At 43.2% G+C, this 12,095-nt stretch overlaps 1 protein-coding gene across 2 annotated transcripts; it reads right to left on the bottom strand.

Annotated features, from left to right (window-relative positions):
- Positions 1 to 2,111: 2,111 nt before the first annotated feature.
- On the bottom strand, positions 2,112 to 11,564 carry tubd1 (tubulin, delta 1). 2 transcript variants are annotated; one of them, XM_018758740.2, is made up of 12 exons: positions 11,220 to 11,298; positions 10,798 to 10,981; positions 10,554 to 10,688; positions 9,993 to 10,118; positions 9,495 to 9,642; positions 9,003 to 9,219; positions 5,620 to 5,851; positions 5,148 to 5,312; positions 4,697 to 4,837; positions 4,355 to 4,538; positions 3,743 to 3,885; positions 2,112 to 2,982 (listed from the first exon to the last, which is right to left on the bottom strand). In XM_018758740.2, exons 5-11 carry the CDS (start codon positions 9,611 to 9,613, stop codon positions 3,783 to 3,785), a joined length of 1,161 nt encoding a protein of 386 aa, XP_018614256.2. In that variant the 5' UTR covers positions 9,614 to 9,642; positions 9,993 to 10,118; positions 10,554 to 10,688; positions 10,798 to 10,981; positions 11,220 to 11,298; the 3' UTR covers positions 2,112 to 2,982; positions 3,743 to 3,782. The 2 variants fall into 2 exon arrangements, with proteins under 2 accessions (XP_018614256.2, XP_018614254.2); XM_018758738.2 differs by lacking the exons at positions 9,993 to 10,118; positions 10,554 to 10,688; positions 10,798 to 10,981 and having other exon boundaries at positions 11,220 to 11,564.
- Positions 11,565 to 12,095: the final 531 nt, after the last annotated feature.

Genomic DNA, 12,095 nt, shown 5'->3' with positions numbered 1-12,095 from the left:
TGGGGGGCCGGGACACCAGGTCCATCGCTACAGGCTGTGAACACATTCTTATTTTAATAAACTAATCCATCTCTCCATCATTCTCAAAAATCTGATTTAAATAGTATCTTTAATTATTCCCTACCATTAAAAAAATATGACGGCATGTATCATAATCCACATTAGATGTAAATTCCTTCATACCACAGTGATTCTATACAAAATACAGGGAAGATGTACAAGATGGTTTTGAATCCAATTGTTTACAACTAATGGCTATTTCTACTGAAAATTTCCTGTCCAATCCAGCCCATTTAAATAACGATTGCACAAGTACTAGTCATGTGCACCTCATGTACACACATCTTGCTTTTGAACAGGGTAATAAGTAGATATTTTGTAATTTCTGTACAAGAGGATGAACTACACCTAAATTTCTGACACATTTGGGGGGTGAAACAGTAACCTGAGCAATGCAATGAGAAATGACCACACCCTGACTATACCACAAGTATGCATCATACACTCTTTTTCCCAGGGAACTGATCATCAGTTTCAACACAGTGATTTACGTCCACACAATTACAAAATATCTGCTTTCACAGTGTGCCTGCTTTCAGTAGAATTTTTGCCAATATTCTGACAATGTGTGTGTGTGTGTGTGTGTTAATTTTGTGTAGAAACAACAGAGGACCACTCTACCTGGTTTTTTCCCCACACAGGTGGACTGTTCTACCCAGAGAAAAAAAATGACAAAGTCAACTACCTGAAAAGCATTTAATTACAACAAAAACGCCCTTTACTTTTTCTTTCAGAGACCCTGCGGATGGCTCAGTGCAAGCTTCAATGAAATATGCAGTTTGCAATACATATCTGTAGCTCATCTTCATTGTGTTAGACCATTACATGAATATCTCTTTGAAAAGGGCTCATCAGTAAAAGGAAAAAAAAGAAAAAAAAAAAAAAATTAAAATGAACTCCACAGGACAGTGGTGGAAATGGTTTGATTTGCTGGTACAGCACTAGTAAGAACAGAAATATCCTGCATGGCTAAGGACAAACGCTGGCAATAAGGATTTCACAGAAATGAACTGCAGCTGCTCCATCAAAACCATTTCTAAAAAACTATGTAGTATCACAATGACCATGCATTCAGTTAATTTCAACTGAAAAACAATTACCTTAAAGAGCAACTGAGAAATGGACACTTGGTCATAGCTAGTACTTCCAGTTGCTAAAATAGTAATTTTCTATAACCTGCATGACATCACCCTCGAGGATGAATATTTCCACCGTGCTCCTAGGGAATTATGAAGGACTCTATTCCACAAGTAGCCTGAACAAGTATCATAAAGAGATGAATCAGATTTTTTTGCTTAGCAAGATTTACTTCACATGGCTTTCAAAATATCTTTCTTGCAATCTGTTACACAACAGGTCACAGGTGCCTGTGGCTGGAAATGACCTGCTCCAGTGTTGTGAAGCTGTCAAGGAAACCCTCTTCAGAGCTACCAAACTTGGTATACTGATGAAAATAGGCCCTGAAAAACCAGGGTTGACAGCTAAAGCCCTGCACCAAACCAGCAATGATCTCCTACTGTTAACTCAATTCAATTCAGTTTATTTTTATAGAGCGCTCTTCTCATGCAGTGCTACAGGAGTGATGCTGCTGTGCATTTTTGCAGCCCTAGTCTAGAGCAGTATAAAAAGAAGTGGGTAAGATGAACAAACTGCAGCAGTTTATTTTGTTCTTGCTTTTAAAAATTTTTTTATGTGCAATAAAAGAAAAGTATATTACCTTTGGGCCAGTCTGAGTTACCCAGTGTCCACATGGGGGAGAAGGTAATCATAACTCTTTATTGCCAGTATTTAGCATACTGGAACTGGTTGTGGTTTTGCAGCAAAACACGAAACATGATATAACCAAATACAGATGATGGACAAGACAAAAAGACAGTTTGTCATTCTATGCAATACAATGAAATTTAGTGTGGCAACCCTCAGAAGAACACTTGAAATAAATACATGAATTGAATTGACGACTGTCATTGTACTACTGTGCAATACAACAAAATTACAGTGGTACTCCCTGAGTTCTTTACACAGCCACATAAAATAACAGTGTAAACACAAACACTTAAGGATAAAAATAGAAAATTAAATTATTTAAACAAAATAATACTGTAGACCAGTGAGACAGTAGGACAGACAAAGACAAAAGAGACTATAAAGTGCGTGTATAGTTGCATTTATTACGTGTGTATTCGGGGGGGGGTTTTTTTAAAAAAAAAAAAAAAATCAAGCAGAGTTCAACTGTTTCACAGCTATAGGGGAGAAGCTTTTTTTCATCCTTGTGGTGTGTGAGTGAATTGTCCTGTATTGCCTGCCAGAAGGGAGCAGTTTAAAGAACTGGTGTGCAGGGTGAGTGGAGTCCCTAATAATTTGGAGGCTCTGCTCTGACACCTGAACGGATTAATGTACATATGTGTGCCAGTGATGTTTTGAGCTGTCCGGATGACCTGTTGCAGAGCTTTCTGGTATTCTCTTGTGCAGCTGGTGTACTATGCTGTAATGCAGTACATCAGTGCACTCTCCACTGTACATTGACAGAAATTCATGAGAAGATCCTGAGGCAGTCTCGCTCTCCTCAGTCTTCTCAAGAAATAGAGTTGTGCCTTTCTGATGACAGTAGAGGTGTGTGTGGCCCAAGAGAGGTCTTCTCTAATGTTCACCCCCAGCAATTTGAAACTGGGGACTCTCCACAGCCTGGCCATTTATAAGCACAGGACTAAGGTCAGGTCTCCTTTTCTTCCTGAATTCCACCACAATCTCTTTTGTCTTACTGGTGTTACGAATGAGATTGTTGGCAGAGCATCAGGCTGTCATGTTTCATACCTCATTGCTGTATGCAGTCTCATCATTGTTTGTAACCAAACCAATGACTGTCGTATCATCTGCAAACTTCATAATGGTGTTTGTTGAATGGAGTATTTTTCTTGTAATCTGTAACACAAAATTCAAAACTACATTCTAATATACAGTTGTATTTCAAACAACATATTTTACATATTATATTCTAAGCAGCATGTTGGTGCAACAGGTAATGCTCGTGCCTCACTGTGCCTGGGCTGTGGTTTCAGATCTAGGGTTCGATCCCTGCGCAGTCTGTATGAAGTTTGTTCTCTCCGTGTTCATGTGGGTTTTCCACAGTGAAAAAGACGTGTGGAAAAAGGCAACAGCAAACCACTTCCACAGCTTCCCCTACCTTGGAACCTACAGGCTGGTCACTATGAGTCAGTCCCACCAACCCCACCCTTATATATTACTGAAAGATTAGCAGTTGGTGTTCCAGTTCGCTATTTAATTCTTTGTGATGGGACTTTGCACCCATTATTGAACACCAAGAAAGAGCCATTTCACTCTCCTGCACAAAACACAGACACATTCTGCATGGACAGCAAAGCTGAAAAAAATCTTGGCCTAGCTGTTCTTGTTGGTCTGCTTTAATGCACTCCTGATTAAATTATACTCCAGATGTATTCAGTGTTGGTACAATACCATTAGTCTTTTTTAGTCAACGATAATGCTGCACTGCAGTCTCCATATTGAGTTGCTATCCACTCCAGCTGCATAAGGCACCACTGCGATATGGCCTAAATGAGGAGGAGGCAGACTTTTGAAGCCAGGATGCTGCATGTCCTGATGGGATGCCACATCACTTGTAATCCAACAAGACAATGACAGTGACAACAGGTAAACTCACCAAACAGTGCCAGAATCACAAGTGCAATGTTAGCTGTGGGTCACAGGTGCCTGTAGCTGGAAATGACCTGCTCCAGTGCTGTGAAGCTGTCAAGGAAATCCTCTTCAGAGATGCCAAACTTGGTATACTGATGAACATAGGCCCTGAAAAACCAAGATCGACAGCTAAAGCTCTGCACCAATCCAGCAATGATCTCTTACTCTTGATTCCAGAGCAGAAGTGATGCTGTAAACACAACTCTACATTGAGTGTGGGATTACATCAAGTTATGAAACAGCATTAAAAGCATATTTCACTGAAGTACACTCACTTCAGTCTGATAGCAAGGCATCCATAATTTATTCAATCACATCCTCAGACATTTACATAGTAGTGCTTCAATTTAAAAACGTTAATGTCTTCCACATCATTCTAACAAATAGAGAAGCAAAAATTATATCACTAAGAAAATTAAATATAATTAGTGCTCCTGCCACTAAAAAAAATAAGTAATTTGTTTACCAATGAGTACATAGGCACCTCAGTTGATGCCTGTACACAAACTAGCATGACCTATATAAATGTACAGTACAAATAACTGATCTTGGTAATACCACAGTAACAAATGCTCACTTTGAAGCAAACATGTTCCATGCTTTTCCCACAATATTATCCAAAGGCTTAAGGAGGGACTGGCTGTTGCTGACCAGGGTGGCAGATTTCTCATAGCCATTGAAGGGAACTGGTGAACGCCATGTGCTGAAAGCGGTCCCTGCTGGTAGCCAGGAGGAGTACAGTCCCGGGTGCAAAAAGGCTTCTGCTCCAAACACAAACACAGCATTAAACTCCAGCTGTGAAGTTCCTGAAAACCACCAGTATTTACCTACATACTTATACTGGATTTTCACATGTACATCTATAGCCTCCCAGCCAGCCATCTATGACACAAAGATCTAGAAAACAAGTTTGCCTCACCTGGATCAGCACCAGACACATCCTTCCCTCGCAGTATCAGCACGTTTGCAAGTGACTTGTTGAAACCCTGTTTCGTCTTTTCTGCCATCCGTTCAAGTGCAGGTTGTCCATTAAGTGGCACACGGACCTGCCAATCAATTCCTACAGGGGCAAAACATATACAATAACTAAATATTACAGTGTACCACAGCTAGTATACTGGCCAGAGGTGCCACCCTGCACTTGAAGTACCAAGGTGTTTATCCTAAATTGCTCAAGTAAATATTACCCAGCTGTATAAATGGGTAAATCATCAAATTGTTTTGGAGGAATTTCTCAGCTAATTCAATAAATAACCAGAAATAACTAAATAAAAGTATGAACTATAATACTGACTTCATTCATCTTCAATTTTTCACTAAAACTTCAACTTAGCTCCCACTGTAGGGGAAATAAAAAATTTCCAACTTGCCTTCCTCCATCCTGGCATTAGCGACAAGCATCTGCCGCAGATGCTTAAGCAGTCCTGGCCAAGTGAAGGAACTGTAGGCCAGGGAGGAGCTAGACATCTGGGGGATGGTGCTCAAGCTCAACAGTTTGTACTCCGAGTGACACACTAGATTTTTCAGCAGCTCTCCTGGGTATAAAAGTAAGCAATGTCAAGGACACAAAGAAGCAGGTGTTTTCAGGCTACAGATGGGATTGTGAATTAATTTGAGTGTCTGTATGTTCAACAACTCAACAAGTCTGTACAGCTGATGTCTGTACAAAGGTCACAGGTTCAAGTCTCACCTCCAGCTGTAGTACAAGATAATGACCCCAAATTGCTCTAATAAAATTACCCAGCTGTATACAGGGGTAAACAACTGTAATATCTTGACATTGTAAGTCACTTTGGAGAAAAGTGTAAGCTAAACAAATAAATGTAATGTAAATGTACACACCCACTGGATTCCTGGTGTAGTGACCCAGTGTTCCTACTGTATCAGCTGGCTGCAGCATGCTGCCCAGCTGGTGAGCGATGATCTTATTGACATCACAGAAGGAGATGTGCTTGATATTCATGAGCTTGGCACAGATTTTATGAACGGTGTCATTTTCATGGACAAGTATGGCATCAGACCACTGGTATAGATGAGACAGCGTCAGCACAGAGTTATAGTTCTGGACAATCACCTGGAAAGGAAGAGAATGAAACTGCAAAATAACTGCCTCTGCTGAAGGTACTACAATACAACGATGTAGGTTTCGGAGGTAAATTTGCTGATAGAAAACTAAAGTACGTCCCTTTAATGTGAGCTTTTCTTTTTTTTTTTTAAAAAAAAAAAATACTGCCATCGTCTGGCCACTGATAACATAGCAAGACATTTCCTTAAAAAATGACTGACAGCTGGTCGCAATCAAAATTAATCTAGTGAGGTTTTTTGCGCCATATTTTTATTCACAAATTACATACGATGCACCCTTGTCCTTCAGACTGGTATCAAATTAACAAGTGGTTGAACAGAGATATAAAATTTGTAAAACAGTTGACTTGGGCTCAGCCCTCCTGCTATGTGAAAAAAACTGGGTAAAATTTTCAGCCCCCCAGGCAAGAAAAGCAAGCATGTGAATATGATAGTGTGTGGAGACAATGTCTGCTCTAATACTACTATTACTTTCAATGCACGTATCACAGATGGGTCGATGTCATAAAAAAATGTTCCATACCACACGTGACCTTACATAGAGCAGCTGCAATCTTGGACTTCTGTCACTGTTTCTTCTTCGTCGTTTCTTATGAATTCTGCTTTGGGAGCAGTCAGCTCCATAAGGTCCTGATCTGCTAATTGCTCAATGTTGGTTTCGAGCAACTCTTCGCCTTCCCTTTCATTCATATCCTCAAACTCTTCCCCACCCACCTTCCTCGCCAGTCTCCACAACGTTCAAAAGCATCAAGTTCACTCGCTCTGGAGCGTTTTCCGAAGCCTCTTATAAAGCCAGAAAAAAGTCGCACATTCTGGCCAAACTTTCTTCCAGCAAGAGGCTACTGTCTCTGACTTGATAGCTTTTGGGGCCCCTTCAGCGATATTTACGGCATCAGCAATAGTGTACTCCTTCCACATGTTCATTATGTTCTCTTTGTCGGGGTCTTCCTCGATACCATCAATTATCCTCTTCATCGAGTATCATGTATAGTGTGCCTTGAACACCCTTATTACTCCCAGATCGAAAGGCTGGATGTGAGACGTTGCGTTGGGGAGCATGTACACGATTTTTTTTAATTAAACGATAAAATGCATTAATATTATACATATACACCATTCAGCCAAAACATTAAAACCACTGACAGATGAAGTGAAAAATGTTGATTATCTCGTTAAAATAGCATCTGTCAAGGGGTTTGATAGATTAGGCAACAAGTGAACAGCCTGTTCTTGAATTTGATGTGTTGGAAGCAGGGAAATGGGCAAGCGTAAGGATCCGAGTGACTTTGACAACGGCCAAATTGTGATGGTTAGATGACTGGGTCAGAGCATCTCCAAAACGATAGGTCTTGTGGGGCATTTCCAGTATGTAGTGGTTACCTACCAAAAGTGTTCCAAGGAAGGAACATCAGTGAACCGGAGACAGGGTCAAGGGCACCTAAGAATCACTGCTGCACGCGGGGAGCGAAGAAAAGCCGGTCTGTTCCGATCCTAGAGAAGAGCTACAGTAGCACAAATTTCTGAAAACTTTTATGCTGGCCATGTATAGAAAGGTGTCAAAACACACAGTGCATCACAGCTTGCTGCGTATGGGACTGCATAGCCACAGACTGGTCAGAGTGCCCATTCTGACCCCTGTCCACTGCTGAAAGCGCCTAGAACAGACATGTGAGCGTCAGAACTGGACCGTGGAGAAATGGAAGGCGGCCTGGTCTGATGAACAACTTTTTTTTTTTTTTTTTTTAACGGTCACGCGGACGGTCAGGTGCGTGCGTGTTGTTTACCTGGGGAAGAGATGGCAGCAGGATGCACTACGGGAAGAAGGCAAACTGGCGGAGGCAGTGTGATGCTCTGGACAATGTTCTGCCGGGAAACCTTGGGTCCTGGCATTCATGTAGATGCTACACCCCAACCAGACCACTTCGCTCATCTACTTCTGCCCGCTTGGTGGTCCCGCGCACAAAAGGTAAAGCACGGAGGTTCTCGGTTCTAGCTGTTGTAGTGGAATAACCTCCTCCTCAGAACTGCTGAAACTCTGTCCACATTTAAGAAGGGTCTGAAAACTTAGTTCTTCCGGACTCACTTTGCCCATGATCTCTTAAGCTCATGTAATGTGTAAAAGTTCATGCACCATAACTTTATGATCATGCCCAGATAAGCCTTTACACAGTCGCTACTCCTGTGTTATACGGAAATGTTTGTGTACCTTAAAAAAAAAATTGAAGGAAGGTGATCAGGAATCATCTATTCTGAGTTTTATGCACCTACTCATGCGATGAACATCGGTGCATGTAGTGGAAAGAAACTAACTTTATTTAAGAATCACACATCTGCAACTATGCCTCTCTTTCTCCTAATGTAATGCACAAATTGTACTTCTCTGAGATGTACGTCGCTTTGGAGAAAAGCATCTGCTAAATGAATAAATGTAAATCTAGTGTTACTTCGACATGTACCACCTACCTAAACATTGTCGCAGACCATGCCCCATTATGGGGACGGTATTCCCTGATGGCAGTGGCCTCTTTCAGAGAGAGAATGCACCCTGTCACACTGCAAAAACTTAAAAAGTTCAACGTGTTGATTTGGCCTCCAAATTCCCCAGATCTCAATCCGATCGAGCATCTGTGGGATGTGCTGGAAAAACAAGTCCAATCCATGGAGGCCCCACCTCACAACTTACAGGACTTAAAAGTATCTGCTGCTAATGTCTTGGTGCCAGATACCACAGGACACCTTCAGAGCTCTTGTGGAATACATGCATCTATGGGTCAGAGCTGTTTTGGCGACACAAGGTGGACCTACACAATATTAGGCAGATGATTTTAATGTTTTGGCTGATTGGTGTATTTTATACATTCATGACTTACTAAACTTTTTTACGTTTTCGGTTGCTACGCACGTCGACTGTAGCGCTACAGTGTCCCGCACAAGGCCTCAAAGCTCCCAAAAAAATCCCAATTAATTGTTTGTTGCCGACCCGCGAACAAATCAAAGCCGCAATGCGGGAGGGTCAACTGTACATAGTGAACTGGACCATCATGTGGTATGTTTACATTTATTCATTTAGCAGACGCTTTTCTCCAAAGGAACATACATCTCAGCGACATACTGTTTACAGTAGAGACAATGGCTCTCACCTCTCCAGTACCGTAGGGCCAGGTCAACTGATTGAGTATGAAAGAGTGAGGGTAAGAATCTCTCAGACACTGGGTAATGTAGGTGCCCATGCCAGAGCCCGTACCCCCCGCCACACTCATCATGGTGAGTATACCCGCCAGCCGGTCACAGCGCTCCACCTGTCTCCGAATGAGGTCACTCACAGCCTCCTCGTGACGAGGTCCGTGAACACAGAACCTGCAGATAAAATCACATACTGTTGGTCTCCAATATGCAAAACATGAGATAAGGAAGAATAGATCCGATGGGCTGCCATGTATTTTTTTCACTTCAGGAGGATATTAATGACGGCGTCATTAATTAATTTCAAAGCTGGGGCAGCACAAGGTGTAGCGAATACAGTCTTTACTTTGTAATCTAAGGACTGCACCATGATTGAAGCTTTTTCAAAACCCACTTGGGCAAGAAGTCTAAAGCCTCAATTATTGGGCCACCATTACAGATGTCCTTACCCATTGGCCCAGTTGTTTCCTGAGCCCTGCTTCTGGCAGAAGTACGACCCATCTTCATACTTCCATGTGCTGGATTTGGCTGCTGTTGCGACAGCGTGAGTGATGACTTTGGGCTCCATGTCAACAAGAACTGCCCTTGCATAGGAAGCTGTGCAGAAAAATAGGTGCACTCACAGGTGTAAGCAATTATGTACATAGCCAGACCCAAAAACAAACACAGTGAAAGGTGGACAGGTATATACTGCTGTTCCCAGTCTACTACAAAGGATATACACTCAGTTATGCACATGCTAAATTAAAAGACAGAGACTTTTTCTCTTTTTTAAAATCACCCATTGCGATGCACATGGACACATCATCAGAAACATAACCTGGGGCCATAGGGTGATTGAGGACTTTCAACGTAAGACACCAGACACTTTTGCTCAAGTGACACAACCACAGTTGATCAAGTCCCAACCTGTATCCAGGTAGCCCCACCTTGAACCCGCAGCTCACCTCTCCTGATCCACAGCTATCTAGGTGCTTCCGTCACAGCCTCAGTGACAACTCTCATGATCCTCCTCTCACTACCAGTGACACCCAACATATTATAGACCGTATAGAGACTTCCTTGCAAAGGCCCTGCAACACACAAAACAGCACACACCTTGTGCTTCAGCCGTTCGAGCGCCACTACTACACCAGTTTCTCATACCTCACCATCTATCTTTCGTTACTCTCCTCCATCTGTTATGCGCAAGGAACTGTAAGCTCCAACCAGATGGCATGCCTAGAACGAAGGTAGGCGGTTACAGAATCCAGAGACATCTCCGAGATCAGACATCTTGTTGCTGTCAGAAGTGACAGCAACAAGATCACTGATCTCGGAGATGTCTCTGGATTCTGTAACCGCCTACCTTAATCAACCATCAGTTGTCAGTGTTGCAGCATCACCAAGGATGTTGAATAGGCAAGATGTGCTGATTTTGTGCTGTTTCCTTCCTTGACAAATGCTATTGTCTATTTTCCCAGCCGCCACGTTCCTATTATCCCCACACCGATGGATTTTGGCAGCACCTTGAGCATCTGGTTGTGGTAGCAGCAATAGCGGCCCTCGCTCGGCGGTCTTAGGCAGGTGCTGATGATGCCTCCCTGTTATGTGCTCCTCTCTTCAAACATAATGGACATGATGTAAAGTCATCTTTCCTCCAGCTGTACAGGTTAGACAGAAAAGGGAGTACATTGCGAACTGTCTGGATCAAATCCTGAATGTCTCCAGAGCTCTGCCCACAAGACTTTACGTTCAAGTGCTTGTTCCCACCTTCCTTATCCACACTCCATACCGCTGCATGCATCCCCGTCATGATCCGTTCATCCTCCATCACTGAGCACTCCTCCTGCATCAGCTCGCACCTCTACTTGGCCTGGGCCTTGCTGGATCGCCATGATGAAGACTCTGCTGCCCAAACCCGCCTTTCCAGTAGCACTGTGTGCAGCACAACACCCTATCCCAGAGTAGCAGGGCAGTGTAACACACACAGAGGTAATTCAGAGCCCCGATACCGTGACTACCTGAACTACTTATAATTACAACTGATATCTGTACCCTACGGCACGTGCGATCTGAAACACAGTGCGAGCTCGCGTGCACACACACACACACACACACACACACACACACACACACACACACACAGAGAGAGAGAGAGAGAGAGAGAGACCCGCGGGGCGCTGCTGCTGTACCTTCATTGTGCTCCCTGAAGAACCTCTCCAGGCTGCAGTCTCTGTAGGCTCTGCCCGGCTCTCCGCGACACTGTCTCTGGGCTTCCAGTGAGTCGCTGATGAGGACGCTGAAGAGCTCCTGACCGACCTGGTTGCCACATTGTCCGAGCTGTACGGTTACGATGGACATGACATATCATGTCATGTCTGTCTCCACACACACCGCAAGCTTTTCGTCGGATGAAATAATGACGCGCAAGGAGTTCTATCCTTCTACAATCTCGTTTCTCTGCTATTAGAACAGTTCGACGCTTTTACAAACACAGCTGTCGCCACTAACAACCCTCCCGCTGGATTCAAACTGTCACGCGCGCGCCGGAAGCTCTTCACTGCGCAGACTCTGCACAACATCGCGCACGGGCGCCCGCCGTTCTAGCACAGATCTCAATGCGTAGAGGATTGACCAGTTTTCTGCTTGCAGCCTCGAGGATTTTTGTCTTGTTGAGAAATTTTATAAAACTTTAAGGCGATCGGGCCGCGATGGTGACATTAATAATTGTTACGGCATGTTTGGCACCGTTAATTGAGCGAATTAAGTAATGCTCACTTTTAAATGATTATAAAAACATGTCTACAACTCAACTGCATGACATTTCCTGCCCAGGCCATGGTGACATCCCGTCTGGATACTGCAACTCCCTCCTGTGTGGCCTTCCTACTACTGCCATCAAAGCTCTACAGCTGATACAAAAAACTGCTGCACGAAGTGTTTGACTTGCCAAAGCGTTCTCATGTATCTCCTCTACTCATTTCTCTGCATGGTTTCCTATGCCCGGATCAAATTCAAGACCCCAGTTATTGTCTACAAATGCATCAATAGAACTGCTCCCAGCTATT

The sequence above is a fragment of the Scleropages formosus genome, chromosome 10 (genome assembly GCF_900964775.1).
Source record: "Scleropages formosus chromosome 10, fSclFor1.1, whole genome shotgun sequence".
Taxonomy (NCBI): Eukaryota; Metazoa; Chordata; class Actinopteri; order Osteoglossiformes; family Osteoglossidae; genus Scleropages; species Scleropages formosus.
The sequence above is the reverse complement of the archived record's forward strand: the minus strand, read 5'-3'. Positions and strand labels throughout refer to the sequence as shown.

What these genes read in the sequence shown, in the direction of transcription:
- tubd1 (XM_018758738.2), bottom strand. Translation starts at nt 11,388, where the DNA reads ATGTCCATCGTAACCGTACAGCTCGGACAATGTGGCAACCAGGTCGGT. An exon ending in CTTCAGGGAGCACAATGAAG is followed by an intron (nt 9,643 to 11,219) that starts GTACAGCAGCAG and finishes TTTTCTGCACAG; the next exon opens with CTTCCTATGCAAGGGCAGTT. An exon ending in TGTGTCTGGTGCTGATCCAG is followed by an intron (nt 4,539 to 4,696) that starts GTGAGGCAAACT and finishes TGTTTGGAGCAG; the next exon opens with AAGCCTTTTTGCACCCGGGA.